Source organism: Protopterus annectens, chromosome 6.part0 (genome assembly GCF_019279795.1).
Source record: "Protopterus annectens isolate FY-2018-M chromosome 6.part0, PAN1.0, whole genome shotgun sequence".
NCBI lineage: Eukaryota > Metazoa > Chordata > Ceratodontiformes > Protopteridae > Protopterus > Protopterus annectens.
The window spans coordinates 1,086,292,061-1,086,316,024 of record NC_056737.1 but is presented as its reverse complement, the minus strand read 5'-3'; the positions used below and the strand labels follow the sequence as shown (position 1 = coordinate 1,086,316,024).

Genomic DNA, 23,964 nt, shown 5'->3' with positions numbered 1-23,964 from the left:
AGTGGTGGTTAACATAGCTAACCATTGACACCTCATTTCTGGAGTAAGCGGGCATTTCATGGAGAGGATGGTACAAGGATTCTGGACACAAACTGAGGCCAACCAACACATTATTATGCTGGTGATGAGGATGCTTGTCTTAACTTTGCAGCAATTACAGAACCTCCTCTCTTACAGTGACAGACATGCAGTCAGATTCCCACAGAGATGCAATCACACTGGACACACTAGTCTGTTAGTGCCCCCCGGACTTCTTTTCCCCTTTTCTTTGATCCCTCTCTTTTTCTGTTTTCTACAGAAAGCACTGACTTGCGTATCACAGGTAATTCTCAATAATCCACTGAGGCCCAAGCAAATCTCTTTTGCTGTGCCCACACTAGAAACTTTCACAGAACTTCCATTTGAGCCAGCTTCCTCTGTGGACCAAACATTTTTATCATGGAAAACCTGATTCTTGTTTGCTGCTATTTAAGCCAGGTGGACTTTCAGAACTCTATGCCTTGCCTTCTATTTCTCCATACTTTGTATTTCACATAGACAGGGTCACTCTAAGAATCAATCTAGCCTTCATTCCTAAAGTAGTGTCAGAGGTTAATCTGAATCGGCCTGTATACCTTCCAGTCTTCTTCTCTAATCATTCCACAAAAGTGAATCTTTATTGCATGCATTGGTTCTACCTTTGTAGAACTCATGTCTGTCAGAAAGGATACTCAATTGTTTATATCTTTTGCTGCTACTAAAATAGGTAAGAAAATTTTTGACATTGTCCATGTGGCTGTCCAGTTGCATCACTTTTTACTCCTACAATAAGAAAATGCTGTTGGATAAACCAAAAGCCCATTCCACAAGGTCTATTGCAACCTCAGCTGCTTTTTTCAGGAATTCCTCTGTGGATGAAATATGTGCAGCATCAACATGGTATACTTTGTGTACCTTTTCCAGTCATTATAAACTGGATGTTCTCTCCAGGCCCAGAGCTTCCTTGCAGCTTCAGTTTTAAAAGGTATCATGCCTTGATATCACTGGAGAAAGCAGGTAGCTTGGAATTCTGTCCCTACAGTTGGATGGACATATGGATGGACGGACGGATAGATGAATGAAATAGGATATGGATGTTATGCAGTTACTGTAACACAGGATCCTTTTGATCAAACTCTGTCCAGTTTGAAATCTCTCCCACCTTTCCCCATATCGAGTTGCTGTTTTCTTTAAGGATCTACGACTGGTTTGGTTTACATTTCTGCCATTCCTTCTTGAATTCTATCATGTAACATAGTCCCTTCAGGCTGACAAACTCATTTGAGGTTAGGAAGGGCACAGGGGGATTATGGGAGGAAAAATCTGAAGAAACTTGAAGCTAGGAGCATTAGCAGATGGCTGGATTGGATCCGACAAATAGCTGTGTACCCAATAGTTCTATAGGATAGACTTGAATAAAAAGTACCCAGAGTTATGGTAAGTTCATAACTTCATTTTCTTAAAAGAAGATGTCATAATGTTGTGGATGCAGAGATGATTTTTTTTTATGTGCAGAAGAGGCTGTTTTGTAGATCTAATTTGTTTGGCATGGTCCTTACTCTTTGCTTTTCTGTTTTATATATTAATTCCATTGTCATTATCAGCATCAAGACCCCCCTTTTTTTACATGGTGTCAGGGCGATGAGTCAACAGTCGCAGTCTTTCTCAACTCAATGGATTCTTCTACATTCTTTGATGTTTGTGTCTGGCTACTGCACGTCTTCTCTCCGATAATCCATCCATGTCTTTGCTGGATACCCTTATTTCCCCTTCCTTGATTTCCTCTCTGTCTCTCTTAAATCATCATCTTCATCAGTTGTATTTTGGTTTTCTGCTCATCCCCTGAACCACCATTATCTGTTCTCTTTGACCTTCTCTGCAGTTAGAGCTGCTTCAGCTTCTATTCTGTCTTTATTTCTGTGTCTGTCCCAGACTGTGCATCCTACCATCCATCACAGGCACTTTATCTTCAGCACCTCTGGCTTCCTCACCAGTTGTCTGTTTACAAAAGTACTGGTTTCACCACTTTTTGTACACCTTACTTTTCATCATTGTCATTCTTCTGATGCACATTAACCCTGACACTCTGTGCTATTTGGCTGCAGCCGCTCTGATTCTAGCTTTGGCCTCCTCAGTCAGAATTATTTTCCTCAATCATCTGTAGCAGATGCATGAGGTTAATCTGTTCCACCATTTTCCCATCTATCCCAATTTTAGGCTTCTGATTGCCCCCATTTGCTGCTATGACAGATGTTCGTCATCTCACATTGCTGTTATGGGGTAGTCCCTGTGTCCTCGGTCGGCCGAATACCAAAGTATTAGGCTGGGGTCGCGGGAGCTCAGATCTGGGCGTCCATTCGCAGGTATTAAAGCGGGGACGGCGTCCTCAGTCTTTTTTTTTTGCGATGGTGGTAAGCAGAAAGAAGCGTTGCAAGTGCCCGTTATTCTTGAAATACCCGTACGCTCAGATCTGACGCCGCCAAGGAGGTGCCGCATGCGAATGCGTCATCATTTCCTCAGTTTTTTTTGGCATGGTCGTCCAGAAGCAAAGCTGCAAAAAGTGCGTGCTCGCTCTTGAAATTTTCGTATTCTGAGTTTCAGAACGAAACCAAGTTGGGCTAAGTACCCCATTGGGGAATATTTTTGTTTTTTCTTGCCTCAGTTACTTCCGGATGTCAGAAAAAGTGAATAATTGTATTTCTTGTGGGAAACAGATACCGCATAGGGATTACCACTCTCTTTGTATTCCTTGTTTGGGACCTGTCTTTTGACGGCGGGTGTAGGGGTGTTAAACTTTTGTGCTAGGTTTAATAAATGCACCATTAAACGTAGGCTAGATTGTGCTAGGCTTGTCTTTGGTAGCGGTGTAATTACAATATGCCGGATCCTCCTCCGCCGCGCGCTACATGAAGAAGCGCAAAGATAAATCTTTAAAGTCCAAACAGGATGACTCGTCGTTCCGGACGCCGGTTCTTTAGACATTACGGTGGATTTGGTTGATCCGGGCAAGTTTCAACTGAGTCTCAGGGGTTTTGCAAGATGTGGCCTCTCAGGAGTCAGGTCAAGCTGAGGGGCCTCTCAGGTTACTGTTCTCCTTCTTTACCTAGGGTGGTTAGGCCTTCTCCTTCTGTCTCTAAGGTGCCAAAGGCAGGCCTGGTTTGCCTTCCACAGGTGTCAGTCCTAGCTCTGCAGGTTCTGTGCCTAAAAACATATGCTTAAAATGGCAGAAGATTTAATTACTTTAATCAGGGTCCTGATAAGAGGCCTAGGGTGGAGCCAGAAATGGAAAGTTTGGAGCAGGCTTCAGATTACTCAGAGTCTTGCTTGAAGACATTCAGGATTTTCCTCCTTATTCTGATTCAGACAGAGGATTCCACTCCTTCTGCTTCTCCTCCAGAGGATTTTTCTTTTCAGAAACCCTGCATTCCATGAGGGAGCATTTTAAATGGGAAGGTCAGGATTTCTCAGATTCCAGGAAGAGGCTTAGGAATTTTTGTTTTTACCACAGCATAGGCCTTTGGCTATACCTCCTGTTTTGGATGTTGTTCAATTAATCCAGACTCTTTGCCTCCTGCCAGTTAAGCCAGATAGGTATTATAGAGTGCCTGAGGCTCATAAATATCTGTATAAAAGCCCTAGGGCCGATCCAGAAACTATTAGCCAGGGACCTAAGGGTGTCAGGGCTTCTGTTGTAAAGAATCCAGTTCCTTTGGATAAGGAGGCTAGAGCTTTGGAAAGGTGGGGTAAGAAAGTGTATACCTCTTCCACTTTAGCAATGAGGGTTTTGAATTGCCAGTTTCATATGTTGAAGTACCAGAATTTTCTCCTTACTCAGTTAAAATCTAAAATGGATGCTTTGGCAGAGGGCATAGAGTGTAAGGAATTACAGGATTTGGTACATGCCTCTGATCAGATGGGTAAGCATGCTTTGCAGGCTTCCTCCAGGGTGGCTGCCACTGGTTCAGTTATTCGCAGGCACGCCTGGCTTAAGGATCAGAATTTGTCAGAGCATGTTAAAGCTAGGATTTTAGATGCTCCTTTGCAGTCTGAAGTTTTGTTTGGTTCTCCTGTGGAGTCTGTCTTGAAAAAAATGGAAGACAAGGCTAAGTCTATGCAGACTGTTAAAGATTTTTGCAGGTGCAGCCCCTAAGTTTAGCAGGAACTGGCCTGCTAAGGGTTGGACTTACCCTTCTTCTGATTCACAGTCTGGGGGGGATCTAGGCGTGGTAGGGGGCAGAGCTCAGAGTTCTTTCAGGCCTAGGCCGTGGAGTTCACCAGCACAATCTACAGGTGAGGGCAGGGCCAGTCCTTTTCGTAAACAGGCCCAATGACCTGCATCTTCAGCTGCCAGATCCTTCCTGTCTGGCAGCTCTTTTGGGAGAAAAGTGGCACTCTTCAAGCAAAATTGGTTTCTAGTCACCCAGGACAAATGGGTGTTGGACATTATAGACCGAGGCTACAAGTTTTATTTCCACACATTGCCTCCTTTCAAAGGCATGCCAGGCGTTCCTCCTCAGCAAAGGTTAGAGGCTCACAAACAGATTTCTTTACTTCTTCAAATGGGGGCTATACAGCAGGTCCCTCTGTCAGAAGTGAGCCTCGATTTTTTACTCGCCTATTTCTTGTACCAAAGAAAGGAAACACTTGGAGGCCAATCTTGGATTTATCTATCCTCAACACATATCTGGACATTCCAAAATTCAAAATGTTGGCGTTGCAACAACTTCTGCCTCTGTTGGGCAGAGATCACTGGATGGTAACTCTGGATCTCAAAGAGGCTTATCTTCATGTTCCTATCAGGCTCAGTTGCAGGAGATTGTTTGCTGGGCTGGGACTTTACATTATCAGTTCTCTGCATTGCCCTTTGGCTTATCTACTGCGCCCAGGGTATTCACAAAAGTTCTGGCTCCAGTGATAGCCTTCTTCAGGTTAAGAGGAATACAAATTTATCCTTACTTGGACGATTGCCTGATTCTTGCTCAAGACAAGCACGAGCTTCTTCACCATCTGCAGTATGTTATGACAGTGTTAAGGTGCCTAGGGTATTCTGTGAACGAAACAAAGTCCAGTCTAGTACCCTCTCAGGAAATGTGCTTTCTGGGTGTGAGACTGAATACAGCTTCCCAGATGGCCTTTTTGACCCCGGACAAGCAAAAGTATCTTACACTTTACTTCCATCAATTGTCTCTACGGTCCAGGCTGACTGCAAGGACAGTCCTTCAAGCCTTGGGGTTCATGGCATCTTGTATTCTGGTGCTTCCCAATGCCAAACTGTATATGAGGAAGCTACAATGGTATCTCAAAAATGTATGGACACAACACTGCCAAGATCTGGACACTGTCATTCAGATAATACCTTGCATTCAAAAGGAATTTTTGTGGTGGGCTCAGGAATGTCACCTAAACAAGGACTGTCTCTGTGACCCGACCAGAGGAGTCAGATTTTTTACGACGATGCCTCGCGGGACAAGCCTGGAGAGCACACCTCAATGGAAAATGGGTTCAAGACACGTGGCCTGCCAGACTTCAACATTTACATATCAACTTGAAGGAAATGTTAGCAGTCCAGTTTGCATTGATGGCTTTCAAGTTTACTTCTCCCAGGGCAGGTGTTGATTCAAACAGACAACACAACTGTCATGTGGTACATCAACAAACCCATTCGGGGTACCCTCTTTGCAGGCAAGCTATGATTTTGGAGGGAGCTCTCAGTTTGCAACTCACTCTTCAAGCAAGGTTTCTGCCAGGAGCACAGAACTCCTTAGCAGATGTTTTGAGCAGGCTGATAGTGGATCCCCACAGTGGAAATTGGATCCCCTCATGTATTCGACAGTTGACAATGATATGGGGGACTCCACTCAGACATAGATCTGTTCGCTTCTCCACTAAATTTCCAGGTGCCAAAGTTTTGCACAAAGATGTTTCATCCCACAGCTTGGAAAGTGGATGCTCTATCATTCAGTTGGAGCAATCTTCTCTATGCCTTTCCGCCTCTGCCTCTTCTTCCAAAGGTGCTCTTGAAGGTCAGACAAGACAAGCCCTCCATGATTCTAATAGCTCCAGACTGGCCTCGACAGCACTGGTACCCTCTGCTGAGGAGTTTAGTACGGAAACCTCCTTACCCTTTGCCTTTGATTCCACACCTTTTGACTCAGGAGGGCAATCATTTCCTCAATGTCAGGATTCAGTCCCTGCATCTAACAGCCTGGCATATTCTGTTCTAGAACTGGGAGGGTCGCAGCTTCCTCAACAAGTTTTGAATGTTATTTTGGAGGCCAGGAGGCCTAGTACAAGGAAAGTTTATGCTGATAAATGGAGGAGATTTTTTATTTGGAGCAAAGCAAAGAGCTTTGATGTTTCCAGGCCTGATTTGAGTGTTTCTCTTCAATATCTTACAGAATTATTGGACAAGGGTTTGTCTTTCTCCTCTATAAAAGTTCATGCTGCAGCCATTTCTGCTCACTATGACTGTGATCCACCATTATTCTCTCATCCTTTGTTTAAGCAATTCCTTAGGGGGGAAAAGATAAGAGACCCTCACGAGAGCTCCTACTCCTGCTTGGGATCTCAATTTTGTGTTGGAAAAACTTACTTTACCTCCTTTTGAACCTGCAGCTACAGCTGAGTTAAAGTTTTTATCTTGGAAGACTGCTTTTTTGTTGGCCATTACGTCTGCTAGAAGGGTTTCTGAATTACAGGCTCTAATGGCAGTTGAACCATTCTTTTTTCTTTCATAAGGACAGGGTATCTCTGCGTACTAACCCTACTTTCATGCCTAAAGTGGTTTCAAATGTGGCCATGAACCAATCTATTCATTTGCCTACTTTTTATGCAGATCCCCAAAATAAAGGGGAGAAAATTTTACACTTTGGATATTCACAGGCAGTTGCGTTATTATTTGAGCAAGACTAAAGGGTTCAGACAGTCTCAGCAGTTGTTTGTTTCTTTTGCTTTGGGTTCTCAGGGGAAACCTGTTTCAAAACAAACTATTTCTAAGTGGATTGGCTTTTGTATTGCTTTTTGTTATTCTCACCATGGTAAAGAGATTCCAGCTGGAATCAGGCCTCACTCCACTAGGGCTACTGCCACTTCTACTGCTTTTTTAAGGGGGGTAGCTACTAAAGATATTTTGGAAGCAGCTACTTGGAGTTCAGTGCACACTTTTTCTAAACATTACCATCTTCCTCTTTATTCCAAATCTAGGGCTGGATTTGCCACTGCAGTCTTGCAGGGCATTTCAGCCCCCAATGCTTTATGATTTTGCCAGCCTCCCTTTACCTCTGCTTTGGGATTCTACCCATAAGTTATGACTGCAGCAATGTGAGGTGAAGAACATAGTACAGTTTTATACCTACCATAAATGTAGATGTTCAAGATCCACATTGCTGCAATTCTACCTCCCTCCTTCCCTCTGTAGTTTGGAGTGGTGGTATGATTTGGGTTGTAGCTGTTTTTGTACATGGTTTTAGGGAGTTATTCTATTTTTGGCTGTGGCCTTTATTTTAGGGCCTTCTGACATCTGGGCAGAAAAAGACTGAGGAAATGATGGGCTGTGCGCTTTTTACTTTAATACACTCTGGTCAGTCAGATCTGGGCCCATGACCGACGTCAGCCTAATACTTTGGTATTCGGGCCGACCGAGGACAGCGGACTACCCATAAGTTATGACTGCAGCAATGTGGATCTTCGAACATTTACATTTATGGTAGGTACAAAACTGTACTTTTCCTTGTCTGTGTTCATTTTCATCCCATGTACCTTCAGTTTTGCATTACATTCCCCTATCTTTTGTTGAAGTTCTTGTTCAGTATCTGCCTGTAATGCCACATCATCTGCGTACAGCAGCTTTGTTGATTTGTCCCATCCATCATGTTTGCTGCTGTAGTCCATCACAAATATGAAGAGCAATGGGTTTAGAGCTGAACTCTGATGCACACCCACTCCCACTGGTAACCCCTCTGTGAGACTGAACACTGTTCTTAGTTATGTCTTTGAGTCGTTGTACATTGTATGGACCAAGTCTACCAGTGTTTCCAGGACTTTCAAGCATCACAGCACTGCTCTGCTTTCTTGGCACCTTGTCATCTTGTCATATGCTTTTTCCAAGTATAGGAATGCCCAGTTGTAGTATTTCCTCATTTCTAGTATCTTCTCACTGCAAACATTGGTTGTGCTGCATCCTGATCTGAATCCAAAGTGCTCATCTCCCATCTTACTTTCTACTACTCCACGTATTCATTTACAGTCATCCCTTCCAGAACTCTCATGTATGTAGCAGGAGTTCAATAACTTTGCACTGCCCATGGTTGCGAATGTCTCCGTTGTTCTTGTACACTGACGCTAGAGTGCTTATTCCCTAGTCATTGTGGATACTTTCTTTGTTTCTACACTGCAATGGGTACTCCCTGGAGCTATTTCTTCCCTAAGTCATCCAACATCTTAATCATATTTGCTGTGTGAACTAATCTAAGCCTGCTGATTTCCCAAGCTTTGTTTTCTTTAGTGCTGTTCTTACTCTTCTGTTGTGGGCTATTCTTCCTTTTTTCATCACAGAATGTGTATTGAGCAGTACAGCTTCTGTTGTTTTTTTTTTTTTTCTCATTCAGGAGCTACTGAAAGTACTTCTATCTGCCTTTAGTATCATTTGAACTGCTGAATAGGTTCCTGATGGCATCCATTATGATGAAGGGTGTCTGATAACTGTTTTCCTTATCATTCTGTCTTCACCTTGCAACCTGTAGAGATTTTGTGTCATCTGTTGAGTTACTTTCCAGCAGCTGGTCGAGTGCCTGTGATACCTTGTTCTTTGCTATAGCGACTGCTCTGTTGGCCTCTTTTAGCCAACCATAATTCCTTCTTAGCCTGATCTGTCTTTTTTTGTCTTCTTGGACTTCTGCATTCAGACACCTACTTTTCTTATGTGCCTTATTTCCATGCTTGGCACAGCCACGTATCTTTTATATAGTCCTCACAAATGCTGTTTTGAGACACTGACATTATTCAACTCCACCTCTATTTCCTCCTCTTCCTGAGGCGCTAGAGCCCTGAATATTTCCTTGAAGTCTTGTGCTTTCTCTGAAGCCAAATTCTAGGTCTTCAACCTAGTTTCTGTTAACCTTAGAGCACTTCCCTGACCACTGCTTACTGCTGGTTGAAGTAACCAGTGGATTGTACTGTGAGATGACTGTTTTACTAGGGGATGATTTACAATCTCTGATTCTACTCCAGTACTCTTTCCCTTACCAGGAAGGAGTCTACCTGAGTTGCATGCTGGTCACTGTTGTATGTGGTCTTTGGGCTATTTCTCTTGCTGAACCATGTGTTGGCCAGCATCTAACCATTTGCCAGACACAAGTTTAGAATGGCCTCTCCTCCTCTATTCCTGTTGCCTCACCCATGTGTATGCAATTAGTTCCTGTGTTCTGTTCCGTCCCAAAATGAGCATTCAGGTCTCTCCTTATCAACACCAAATCCTGTTGCCTTGCTTTATTTAGCAGGTCCTGCAACTGCTGGTCGAGTGCTCTTTTTTTCCTCGCTATCACAACCTTATTGAGAGAATAAGCTGTAATTTTGAATACTTGCAATTTACATGAATTTGATTGCCATGGGTCTATCACTGATTCTGAAGTTATCAAAGTCTTCAGAAGTCTCTCCCTCACTACAACTTCCACACCATTTCTAGTCTATCCTACCCTCCCATTATGTCACTGTGTTTTACATATCATTGTTCCTTGTATTAAGCTGCCTATTTTATTCATGAGTGATTTTCTCCCTAGGGTACCACAGATAATGGACTATAACTCAGTCAAGAAACAGATTATTTAGCTATATATGATATATTTGTGTTTAATCCTGCTGAAAGTGCTTTCTCCAGGAGCATCAGAAGTAAATGGCAGCTACCTTACAGTTGTGTACTTGCTAAACTTTTCTTATCAATAATTTTGAACAAATGAAAAACAAGTATGTTTCACACAACCTGTTTGCCAGGATTACAGATGGTGCATCCTTCATTCATTTTCTGTTACCCACTTTATTTTCAGTTTCATGAGGAGCTGGAGCCTGTCCTGGCAAGCAGCAGGTGTAAGGCAGCGATACAGTCCTGGCCAGGATGGCAGAATTTAGTCTCATGCTTACGCACATTCTTACCTGTTGTTACTTTAGAGCATCACCAATTCACCTGTCGGTATCATTGGAATGTGAGAGAAAACTGGAGACCCCGATGACATCTGCCACCCACAGGGAGAGCAAACAGATTCTGCATAGAAAGTACTTCGCCAGGACCCAAACAAAAGAGCCAGATGCTTTAAGGCAGTGATGTTAAGCATTGTCCCACTGTGCGTGGGCAGTAATGTTAAGCACTGTCCCACTGTGCATGGGCAGTAATGTTAAGCACTGTCCCACTGTGCATGGGCAGTAATGTTAAGCACTGTCCCACTGTGCATGGGCAGTAATGTTGAGCACTGTCCAACTGTGCGTGGGCAGTAATGTTAAGCACTGTCCCACTGTGCATGGGCAGTAATGTTAAGCACTGTCCCACTGTGCATGGGCAGTAATGTTAAGCACTGTCCCACTGTGCATGTCAAATAACGGAAACTGGAGTATAAATGATACAGCTTGCCATTCTGAATATTCTGTCTAAAAAAAAAAAAAAAAAAACACATTAACCTAATTACATATCAAGGGCAGTAATTTGATAGGCAGAGGTTTGGGTAAAAAATGCACCACTGAATGGTTGTGATTAGGGGATATTTGCTTTGGGGGAGCAGACTGTCACATGGCTGGTATGGTAATGCTCTTGATATGTTTGTTCAGTAGTGTGTAGTGCCCCTGTGAATTAGCTGATTAGAATTTAAGGAAATGGTAAGTCAGCTGAACAGCTGTTTGCATTTTGCTACATTTCTTCCCGTTCCTGTGTGAATCGCTTTACAATAAGTTGCATATCCCTAATACAGATGGCACAGCATACCAACTGCAGTGTGTCCTTGTCATACATCTCCCTTTGAATTGCCTTCAGATTTAGCACACAGTGAAAAAAAGTTAATGTAGGGATATGTAATTGTTTAATATTTAAAATAGTTAAGAAGTCTGCATGAGTAACTTGTTCCGTTTTCTTCTTTTTAGTGATTCCGGACGTGGAAGTAGTCTCTTAGACAGGGCCTTTGCTGACAGAAGACAGCTAAATAATATTACACTACCTGACTTCAGTGACCCAGATACAGGTATGAAATTAACTTTTTTTTTAATAAGAATGTTTTATTTTTCCACAGTAACATGCTTAGAAAATTAAAGTGGGGATATTTAATGTGGCACGTTTCTTTTCATTGTTTACATTTTGTATTACTGAACTGAAATGGCACTGTAGAGGAGTTCATGTGCATTCCTGCTTTATGAATATGCTTTTCATTTTTGCCGCATTTTATCAACAAAATCCTGCTCTTTTTTCTGGAGTACAGCAAATACTACCCTCATCAGCCAAGAAGGTGACAGACCTTTTCCCGTGTATGCCACTTGACGCTTGTTAAATTGGCAGATTTAATTATTAAGCAATTAAAAAGTTCAAAAAATGGTACTCGTGTTTCAGCAGCCTACATCTCTACATTTTTCTTAAGTGGTGTCATTGAATGCCTTGAACTCAGTGGAGTTACTTAACTGAGCCTAGAATGGATTGGTAAGCTAATCTACTGTGATCTCATTACCACCCCGCCATTTAAATGGAGTTGCTGTCTAGAATGTTAGTAAATATATAAGGTTTACTACAGTACACCTGAAAATATAGGCAGTGCAGTGAGTAGCATTATCATCTCACAGCAAGAGGTTCTCTTGGTATTCAGCTGGAGTGCCACTATATCAACTTGAATTTTCTCTAGGTACTCCTTTTTCCTCCCACATACTAAAGACATGCAGTAGTCGAAGTGGTAGCTCTGAATTGTCTGTTGGTGTGTGTCATACAGAAGAAAGGATTGGCAGTCTACATCTGTTCTCTACTTGTCTAGTAAACTGTGTGGATGGTGGTGGCTGTTCATGGAGTCGCTAAGAGTTAGATGCGACTTGGCAGAATTGGATGGATAGACTGAAAATGTGAAACAAATCATGTTCATAAGCAGTGAAATTAAAATTAAGATGAAAAAATCGCCTTTGGTATTATATTTGTTGTACAGTAAGCAGTATTCAGTAAAATGTGGATGTCATTTAACAGAAAGTCCATAAATGAAAATAAGAGACTTGTGTAAAGTGTAGAGGTGTGTGCTAAATATTTTTTTCCTGATTCTTTTTACATTTTTAGTGATTCAACATTTTGCATACCACTTGAATGTGTTGCACTTTCCTTGTTAACTAAGTATGTGCTTTTATTTCTAAACGTTTAGAACAAGAGTGTCTTGATTAATTTGTGAGTATTTTTATGAATACATTATTATTTGTCAGCATTTTTTCAAAGACCTTTAAGCTGAAACCAGTGAAGTAAAGCAGTTCTTTGCAGAAAAATATCACGGACAAGTGAAAAGTATATTCTTTGGGGCATCGTCTCTTCCCATGCAGCGGATACCCCCTTGCATTTCCTGCTTAACATCTCTCAGGTCTTCTTATCTTTGGAGGGAAGATTAATTCAGCAGCCTTGACCAAGTGGTGATTTGAAATGGCTAGACTCAGTCAATTGCAATTCAGCTGACTGAATCCTTAAGTGTCGAAGGTGTAGATTCATCTGACTTAACGTATTGGAAACATATCCTCTCCAAAGGAACAAATGGCTACAAAAAGTAGTAGATTTTTTTGGTAGATCTCTCCTCCCTGGCTTAGAATCACCACCACCACCATTGTGGTACACCCCCATACCCTTCCTCTCCCCTTATCAGTATCATAAATTGATGTGAAACAGCTGATTATGCTACATGGTATCTGTGACAGAAGCAGCTGACAACTGTGTCCTGCCACCAGGGATTACTGACATCACAATTCCTTTGCCTTTTCTGACATCTATCCCTGGTCACCAGCACTGTCAGCTACTTTTTCACCACTGTCAGTGCTTTTCTTATGGTGGGCCACATCTTCACATCCAGACTCCCCCTGGCAGCTGAGTTATTAGCCTGAGAGCTTTTGGAATGATTCAGTTACAGAATTCAGCATTAATTACACAACCAGTTTTATAGGTTCATAGGTAGGTACTAGGCTGTCTGCCCGAAGGCATTTATAAGCCTAGCCAGAATGCATTGGCTTTCGCGGCCCCTTTAGATTAGTTCCCTGTGCCTCTGTCCAGCAGAGCCACTGAAGTGATCCCCGGGGTAAACTGTTTCCCATCCACTCGTCAAGGTTTCTCTTGAAGAGTGTTAGTGAGGAGCTCTGCCTAATGTAGATTGGAATCTTGTTCCAAAGCATGGGAAGTCTCTGGGACAGGAATCTATCCCTCCAGCACGTCCTAGTTATTGTTGTGGTGAGGTTTAGATCCCTAGAGCGTGTGGCTCGAGGGGATATGGTTTTCTTTAGGTGGAGCATGTCCATCAATTCTGGGTTGGACATGGCCTTGTATGTCAGGCAGAGATCATCTCTGAGTAGGTAGTATGCAACCGAGTACAGCTGGAGTTTCTTCAGTCAAGCTGCATAGGGCATCTGTTTGAGGCCAGTGATGAGCTTGGTGAGGTACTTCTGTGGTCTTTCCAGCTGTTGTAGGTGTCTTGTAAGATACATCCCAAATGGGGTGTAGTACTCTATGATGGGTCTGATGAGTGATGAGTAGAGGGGCACAATGACCTCTTTTGATCTGGCTACGAACCCTTTTGTGATTAGGTGGGCCACATAGAAGGATTTTCTAACCACTTTGGCAATGTGATTATCAAAGGAGAGATTACTATCTACTTGGGTCCCCAGATCCCTTATTACGTCTCCCGTATTTAGGGGACTACCACCTGTGTGGTAGTTTGTGGGTACTTTGTTTTTTCTAAAGGGGGTGACTATGCACTTTTTGGCATTTAGCATGAGGCCATGATTTTGACACCAGGTATCCTTCTCAGTGAGGCCGTTTTGGAGGATGTCTGTGTCAGCCGGAGAGTCAATTATAGCCCCTAGTTTGCAGTCATCTGCGAACTTGGTCAGCCATAGACCTCCTGTGCTTGCCTGTACCTCTGAGAAATATATGCCGAATAGAAGGGGTCCTAGGACTGAGCCCTGGGGAACACCACTTGTAACCGGTTTAATGTCGGACCTAGCTCCCTCAACTCTCACCATGTGGGTTCTGTCCGTGAGCCAGTTGGCAACCCATCTTGTGACATAGGGGTTTATGTTCAGGCTGGTGAGCTTGTCTTTTGTAAGCACAACTAGGTTTTTCCCATAGCTTATGCCCAGGATCTGTACCTGATATTGGGCACTTCCATTGTGTCCTTTCAAGCCATTCATTTACCCGGGTCCCTTAGCATTAAATACAGACAATATGTCAATAAGAGGAATGTAGGAAAATATTGTTGATATTACAAAGAACTGAAAACAGAGTGTCTGAAAGATACATATCAGCATGGGCATGGTTTTTGTTTGATTTGTTGCCTTTGATGTGTTGACGTCCACTGTCATCTACCAACTTTTTACAGGCAGCACAAGTAATTATTTATTTGCACATACCCTGAATTATTTTAAAAGCTTGAGTTAATATATGCCAGAAGGAGGTGATTGTGGTGTCATTACCCTCTGTTTTACACTGTTAAATGTCAGAAAAATAAAATTTGGAGAATCTCTAATAGTGACAGAATGTTTGGCATTGTTAAATCCCGTAAATGGAGAACTGGAAGATGAACTATAATTTGTAACTATATATATATATATATATATATATATATATATATATATATATATATATATATATATATCTTTATATCTAGATATATATCTATATGTACATATGTTTATTTTTACAGAAATTAGGATGAGAGACTTGCAGAATAAAAAATGAGCGAGTTAGAATGAAGAGGATTATATGCCCAGGGGATCTGAATCTGCAAGGAACAGGCTAGAAGATTGGGAATTTCAGTATAGTGAAGGGATAGGAGTTAAGGATCTGGATATGATCCTATTCAAGGTGAAAGGCTCAGAGATGGCAAGGTAAAGGTACAGTAAGTCAGCAGTGGTCACGCCACTGTGTGTAGTGGAGTAGGAAGAGGTAGGTATGTACTGCAAAGGATAGGATAATTTTGTGGGATTTTAGGGGAGTGGGTTATGCTAAGCTGCAGTGTGGATCAAAATTAAGCATCTTGGGTTAATTGAGGGAGTAAACGTGCTAGGCTGGCGGTCAGAGATGTAGCACTTGTGGCCATAGACAAGCTCATGAGAAAGAAGCAAAAAGAAAAAATAGTGAAGGCCAATGTAGCTTCATAGAAACTTGAGAGTGGCAATTAGGACAAAATGTATTTTTTTTTATTTATTTATTGACATTTGTTAAATGGGAAAGTCCACTGGGCCAGTGACCTATTTTCAGTGGAGGCCCACAGAGAAAAGCTCCATAAATCACAGCAATTTTTATGTAACATCAGCTTAACTTTGAAATTCAAGAAAGTTTTTACACAATACAAATTGAAGTAGATATACAAGACAAATACATATTATAGAGGTATACAATACAAGAAAAGTAAACCCTGTGTGTTAGATTTTTATTAACTCTGTTTGTATATTCTCATAAGTAAGAATACTGTTTAATTCTGTTTATTTAGCCACAGAAATAAAGAAAGCAAGAGAGATTTGATACGAAGACAGATGGTGTAAATTACAACTATATTAAGTTAGTAAAAGTATTTGTACTGTATAGTGGTTTAATTATACGACTACAAGAACAGACAAAAGGCTATTGAGATAGTGTTCTTTTAGTGCAAATTTAAATGTTTTTAAAGAGTGAGTAAGAGAGAGAGGGGAGCGCATCCCAAAGTTTGGCAATGGTATGGGAATAGAGACATTGTCCAGCTCTTTTGTTGGGTTTAGTTATGGTTAACAGTTTAATTAGAAAATGTAAGGCATTAAGGAGGTGAAAGGGGGAAGAGGTCAGGGAGCTGAAGGGAGGCAGAGTAGAAGGAGAAGAGCAGACTGAGAAGAACGGTTAGCAAATGTGCAATTTGAAAGACAGTTAGCAGAAGGGGTCCAGAAGTGAGACTATGGATATCTTTGGTGCATACCAGAAAGGTGAAAGTGGCAGACTGAGCAAAAATGGGACTGAGAGTGAGTGAGAGATCCTGGAAAACCGGAGGAAAAATGCAAGGACATTGAATGAGTATTTTACTTCATTCTTCATGAAGGAAATCAAGGTGGGGATGCCTTGCAGGGGAAGATTTAAGACAAAGTGGAGACAACTGTGAAGAGACACCATTGGATGGAGGGAAATATGAATGGGCTGTTCGAAAGGAGGCCAAATCAGAGGGACCAGATGGGCTGCCTCCCAGGGCCTTTTGAAATCTGGCTAGTGCAGAGCTGCCTGAGGACTGGATGGCATTAAGTGTAGTGCCTTCGCATAGTGGAGAACCCTGGGAACTATTGGTCCATTATCCCAATAGTAACAGTAGTGGCAGAGAAAGCCATGGTGAGAATTCTAAGGGAAAAGGTTGTTGGGCGGCAGTTTCCAGGTTTACAACCAATAGCACAGGTTCAGATTCAGAAGGTGGTGTCATTTGGACTTTATCTCACTTTGTCATTGCATTAAAGGCCAGCCTGGCAAGGTAGATGTGGTCTGTCTGGATTTCACACAAGCGTTAGGCACAGTCCCTCACATGTGGCTGCACTGAAAACTACATGGGGTGGAGGTGAGACTAAGGAACTAAGTTGCTGAATGAGTGAAGGTCAACACACAGGGTTATGGTTGCTTTAGACGTGCTGTTTAATGAAGTACTGATTTGAAACTGTATCAGCTGCATTATACAGCCTCCATAACAGCTCAGTACAGTTTGACACATGCTTTACTTGTGTCTTAAATAGCAGTTGCAAATATTGTACATAAAATAAAAGACTTGCTTTTAAAATCTGTAAATAGTTAACATGTACCTACTTTTTTATTTTGTTTAACATTTACTGCATTTCTGTATGTACTTGCACATACTGATATCACAAGTTGTATTGCTTTACAAACTTAAATGTACTTTGCATAACTTCCTGGAATGTGACTGAAAAGGGTCTGCAGATCAGTTCACCCACCTGCACGATACACAAATGGTTGGTAAATAAATAAAATTGTGAGACACTGTTAGCAACAAAGGAAATTTCTAGTGGAGTACAGTTGGAGTGGGTCCAAATACGTGACATTTGTTTATTTGTTTAGTTTATTTGACATGTGGGTTAGTCCGACTGGGTAGAGACCCCTTTTCAGCAGAGGCCTGAGGAGAAAAGCTCCACAAAACAGTTACATAAATTTAGAATGGATACAGTAAAAACAAAATTATAACAGTAACAAAGTATACAAAGAAGGAAATTCTGAAGCATAAATCTAAAAACTGTACAATATTATAAGTTTTATTTTTTGTCTTTTTTTTTATATTAGTTTTACAGGAATGGTATGAATAAACATGAGTCAGAAAAGAGACAGAATTGCCAGCAGTACGAGATATGATGATAGTTAAAGAAAAAGGCTGAAGTGTGGGGGATAGGCAGAGAAAATAGTCTGTTAGGAGGAGTGTATGCATTTATAGTAGGTAGAATTTAAATGAAAGACTATAGTAGATAGAAATTAAGTGAGTGACTGTTGAGAGGAAGTTTGACAGGTAGAGAATAATAGTGGATAGGAAGGAAATATAAGGTAGGATTGAAAGATAGGAATATATGATTATGTTGGGTCATTGCAAAGGCATAGCCATTCCATCTGGTAGGTACCTTTTAAAGCAGTTTTGAAGGAGTTAGAATTAGTGATAGATCTGATGTGAGGTGGAAGTTTGTTCCAGGCTTTTGCAGTGGAGTAGCTATAGAGTAGTTTACCAACATTATTGTTGGGTATATAAACTTGTAGTAGGTTTTGTTGAGAGCTACGAAGAGTGCGGTTGTGAGTGTACTGCTGAATGAGTGTATAGAGAGAGGGGCAAAAATGATTGTGTAAGGCAGAGTGGGCTATGGGGAGCTGGGATAATAGAATCTAATGATGAAATTCCAACCACTGCAGATTTTTTAAGGGTACACAGTGATGGGTGTGGTAGGGTAGGTTTGATGCGAATCTTGCAGTTTTGTTATAAGTAATTTCCAATTTAGACAGAAGGTTAGATTGGAGGTTTGTGGGTATTGGGGCTCTGTAGAGTAATGTGGGGAGAAGGAAGGCTTGGGCAAGGGAAAGTCTGGAGGAATGAGTGAGGAATTTTTTTATGTCTGTAAAGGAGTCCAAGTTTTTGGCGAGTCTTTTTAATACATTGTTGAATATGAAGCTCAAACTTAAGGTGGTCATTGCTAGTAAAACCAAGGAGTTTTGTGTGAGGATCAGTAGAGATGGGAATGTTATTCAATGATGAGACATAGAAGGTAGTTTTATGGTGTTGGAGAGTAGAGGGGAGACATAGGAGAAGTTTTGTTTTCTTAGGGTTTAGTACCAGTTGGTTAGTAGTGAGCCACCTTTCCACAGAGTGGAAGGGGGTCTTGGGTGAGAGTATGGAGATGAGTAATGTTGCTGGAAGAGGAGATGATAGTGGAATTGTCAGCATATTGAACAATAGAGAGTGGGTAAGAAGAGTGAAGGTCATTAATAAAGATATTGAAAAGTAGGGGTCCAAGAATGGAGCCTTGGGGGACCCCAGTTTGAACAGGTAAAAAGGGAGATAAGCTTGATTGCCATTTAACTGCCTGAAAACGATTTGATAGGTAGCTGGAGAACCAAGATAGAGTAGAGTTAGAAAGATTTAGAGAAGCTAGTTTGGATAGGAGTAATCTGTGGGAACCAGTGTCGAAGGCTTTGGAAAGATCGAGAAACAAGCAGGAGACTAATTGTTTATTGTCATGGAATTTTGCAGTGGTGTTTATGAAAGGTATAAGAGCAGTAGGAGTACTATGTTTAGGGCGGAAGCCATGTTGGGAGGGGGTGAGAAGACTCTCATGGAGTAGATGATCAAGGAGATGTTTGTGGATGCATTTTTCTAACATTTTAGACAAAGGGTACATGATAGCAATTGGTCTGAAATTTGAGGGGTCAGTTGCGTTGCCACTTTTGTTGAAGGGGTATAACACAGACATTTTTCCAGATATTAGGCACCGTGTTTTCCTGAGTGGATCTTTTCATTAGTATGGAAATGGGGAAAACAACTGAGTTAGTGGCTATCTTTAGGAATAGTGGAGGTAGATTATTTACTGATGGGGAACAAGTTTTAAGTTTAGAGAGAGGGACTTGGTGTACATAGTCGAGACAGGTTTGAGAGAGAACGTGGTAGATTGTGGGAAAATAAGAAGTACAGGGTCAGAGATAGTATCACCTTTGGTCAGGGTACGGACCGAGTCTATAAAGAAGGAATTAAGGAAAGCAGCGGTGTCTGGGGGAGAGCTGTCAGGGCATGGGTTGTGAGAAGGACATTTATTTATTTTATTATTTATTTTACATTTGTTGACCAGGATAGTCCAACTGGATACATGCCCATTTTCAGCGGAGGCCCAGGGAGAAAAGCTCCAAACTTACAAACAGATAAAGACAAGCAAGTTACAGTACATGCAAAAACATATTGTATTAACATACAAGTTACAGTCTCACATTTCAAGCCTGTGACGAATACAGTTTATATTCAGAAATATATACAAATGTATTACAGTTTCTTTTATCAAACCTATAGGTGCAGCTTATATACAGAGTGTCTGCAAAGATGTAAGTTTCTCTTTTCAAACCTTTTAGTGTGAGAGGTTAGTCGCTGTTAATAAAAAATTGCAGGGATATGGAAGTAGATGAGGCTTTGGTCAGGGTTAGAGCAAAGACATAACCAGTGAGTTTTAAAATACTGGGCTAGATTTTTTTTAACTGATTAAGGGAGGGGTTCAGAGTAAGGTCAGATGGGAGCGAATTCCAGGTTTTTCCTACTGAATTTGCAAACAAAAGATTCTCCAGATAGGTTGTTAGCTTTAACAGACTGAACCTCAAAATGCACTCACTTGAGGCACTCCTTAAAATGGAGAACATTGATATCTGTGCAGTGACCGAGACCTGGTTCAAAGCTCCAGACAGCACCCCTGCATTACCAGGCTATAATTCATACCACACCTTTTGGCCACCAAACCCGGACCGAAACACTAAAGGTGGAGGCGTGTCCATATTCATTAAGGATATCCACACCTCCAAGCTAGTTGCTCAGCATAATGCATCCGAGATTATCCAAGTTCAACTAACTTTGGGCAAAACCGCAATCCAGATTGTAGCTTGCTACAGACCCCCCACCATACCCCAGGATTCCCACTCATCTTTACTTGATATACTGGAAAATATTAAGGTACATCCCAACACTCTAATAATGGGTGATTTCAACTACCCTACCATTAACTGGGAAAACTACTCGTGTACCAACTCTTTTGCTCAACGTTTTCAGGAAATCATCAATTCCAATGCCTTGGATCAACTTATCCACACACCCCCACCAGGGGCAGCAATATTCTAGACCTGGTCATCACCAACATGGGTGACCGCTGTTCCACACCAGAGGTCAGCTCCTCGTTGGTCAGATCCAACCACAAGCTAATCACGCTAGACATCCACATCCCGCTTCCACCCCCAATCGGAAAAAAACCGCAAAAAATGTCTCCAAAGCCAACTTCAAGCTTCTTAAGACAGAAATGACAAACTTCACGACACCCATGCAGATGGACAATAGAGGTACAACTGCTGAATCCTACACAAATGCACTTTATAAGCATTTACACGAGTGCATGGATCATGCTATCCCTAACAGAACCAAGATGCTATCCTCCAAAAAAAAGAAGCCAATCTGATGGTCTTCTGCCATAAACAAACTCTACAACAGAAGAAAGAAACTGTTGCAAAAAAGAGTAAAATCCCACGATTGGGGGAACTCCCTGGTCAGCCTCAGTAAGAAGCTGAGATCCCTCATAAAATCCTCCAAAGCTAGTTCTGAAAACAAACTTGCCACTGATTCTAAAGACAACCACAAAGCATTCTATAGCTATGTCAAGAATCTCAATGGCAGCACTCAGATCTGCTCTGAGTTACAGCACAATGACACTAAATATACAGAAACAACTGATATTGCCAACGTCCTAGCAGATAGTTTCAGTGCTAATTTTAGCCCCCTCTCACCCCCTAAAGGGCCCATCTTTATACCGGAAGAATGCAAAGTTCCTGTAATCATGACTGCACAGTTAAAAACCTTACTCTCCAAAGCCAAGAACACAGCATTCATGGGACCTGACAACATCCCAGACTGCCTTCTACACAAACTACAAAATGAACTGGCACCCCACCTAAGTACCATGTTCAATCATAGCCTCACCTCAGGCTTCGTGCCCATTGAATGGCGCACCGCAACAGTTATCCCACTCCACAAAGGGGGGGCCACAACAGACTCCAGGAACTACCGCCCCATTAGCCTGACGAGCCTGGTCTGCAAGGCCATGGAATGTATCATCATGGAACTCATAAATAAAGACATTGGAGATCTCCAAACTCTTGACCCCACATAGTTCGGGTTTGTAAAAGGCAGATCATGTCTCCTAAACCTGATAGACTTCTTTGAAGTAGTCAGCAAAGCCATAGATGAAGGTAAGGTGGTTCACACAGCCTATTTAGATCTCGCCAAGGCGTTCAACACCATCCCCCACTCTGGAATTATAGATAAACTCACTAAACTAGGTATAAATCCCTATGTCACAAGATGGGTTGCCAACTGGCTTACTGACAAGAACCCACACTGTGAAAGTTGCAGACTCCAAATCAGACTTCAGACCAGTGACAAGTGGAGTACCACAGGGTTCAGTCCTGGGTCCTCTCCTGTTTGGTATCTACTTCTCTGAAGTACAGGCTAACACAGAAAGACTTTGGCTAATTAAATTTGCAGATGACTGCAAACTAGGAGCCATAATCGAAACTCCTAAAGATGTGGGCATCCTACAAAAGGGCCTCACTGAGACAGATGCCTGGTGTCAAAGCCATGGTCTCAAGCTCAATGCCAAAAAGTGCATTGTCATCCCCTTTGGTAAAAACTCTGTACCCATGCACTACCAGACAGCTGGTAGTCTACTTAACACCGAAAGTGTGATGAGACCTTGGGACATAGATGGACAGTAGTCTCTCCTTTGATAATCACATCGCCACAGTGGTCAGGAAATCCGTCTATGTGGCACACCTCATCACAAAAGGTTTCTCATCCAGAAAAAAAAAGGTCATTGTTCCCCCTCTACTCATCACTCATTAGACCTATTATAGAGTACAACGTCCCTTTTGGTATGTACCTTACAAGACATCTACAACAACTGGAAAGGCCGCAAAAATACCTCACAAAGAGGATTACTGGCCTCAAACAGATGCCTTATGCAGACCGTCTCAAAAAACTCCAGCTTTACTCTGTCACATATTGCCTACTCAGAGGCGCTCTCTGCCTAACATAGAAAGCTATGTCAAACCCAGAGCTGTAACATGTTCCACTTAAAGAAATCCCAATCCCTTCGAGCTACACGCTCTAGGGACCTAAACCTGGTCACCACAATAAACAAAACATGCTGGAGGGATAGATTCCTGTCCCAGAGACTTCCCATACTCTGGAACAGACTACCTATCTATGTCAAACAGAGCTCCTCATTAGCACTCTTCAAGAAAAATCTTGATGATTGGATGGGTAATAGGAAATTCACCCTGGGGATCACTTCTGTGGTTCTGCGTGACAGGGGCACAGGAAAATAATTTTCTTGGGTGGTGAAAGCCAGGGTACCTTTTTGGCTGGGCTTGTATAGGCCCTAGGGCCAATAGCCTAGTACCTACCTATGAACCAAAAGTTTTGTTGTGGAACTAAGTGGCCTAGCATTTTTGTAGGGATGGATAATGTTTTTAAGGGAGGGTGTTTTTTCTGGATAGTTAATAACCTTGAATGCTACAGTAAGTTCATTATATTGAATTAGCCTGGGGAGTTCTAGTCATCCTAAGAGGTTTAAGTTTTGACAGTGGTGTGTCCTGTAGCAAACCTGGCAATTTGATTGTAGCAGCTAGGGAGTTTGCTGACATCAGTTTTGTTCAAGTTAGGGAGTATTGGTGAGGCATAGAGTAGAACTGAAAGCAGATGGATATGGGCAATGGCAGTCCTAGCTAGAGGGGTAAGAAAAGGTTTGTTTTTGTATAGGGAGCCAAGTTTTTTATTAACAGTTTTAATAGTTTGGTTTACGTGAATATCATATTTGAGGTTGTTGTCTATTATAACACCCAGGAATTTGGTATACATATCTGGTGAGATTATAGTCCCATTGTTAGATGTTATAGTAAACAAAGGTTGAGAGGATTTGAGAGTAGGGGAGAAGATCAATAGCTTTGTTTTATTAGGGTTTAATAGCTGTTGATTAGAGATCCAGTGTTCCACTATATTAAAGGTTTTCTGGGTTAAACTAAGGAGATCTGTAGGTGTAGAGGCCGAGCAAATCAGAGTGAAGTCATCGGCATATTATATGCAGATTGCGTCTGGGATTACAGTGTGGAGGTCATTGATAAAGAGAGAGAAAAGAAGGGGACCTAATATGGAGCCTATAGGGACACCAAGGGTAACGGGGAGAAGGGTGGAGAGTTTGTCCTGCCAAAGGGGACAGCCTGCTACTGCACTAAGATAAGATTGAAACCATTGTATGACATGGTTGTTTAGGGATATTTTATTTAAGGTAAGTAAGAGTAGCTGGTGGTTAACCATGTTGAAGGCCCTGGAAAGATTGAGAAACAGGGCAGAAGATAGATTGTTGTTGTTGGAATTTGACATTAGAAAAGGATAGGAGGGCTGACGTGGTACTGTGCTATGGTCTAAGTCCATGCTGGGAGTTGGCCAGAAGATTATG

General features: G+C 41.9%; 1 protein-coding gene across 1 annotated transcript in view; it reads left to right on the top strand.

The window, feature by feature from the left end:
- TTC7B (tetratricopeptide repeat domain 7B) overlaps window positions 1–23,964 on the top strand; it is a gene marked incomplete in the record, with an annotated part of 1,939,345 nt that overhangs the window by 1,464,001 nt on the left and 451,380 nt on the right. The window contains 1 exon segment of the mRNA XM_044074706.1: window positions 11,140–11,237. Within this exon segment, the coding sequence (XP_043930641.1) occupies window positions 11,140–11,237 (98 nt within the window).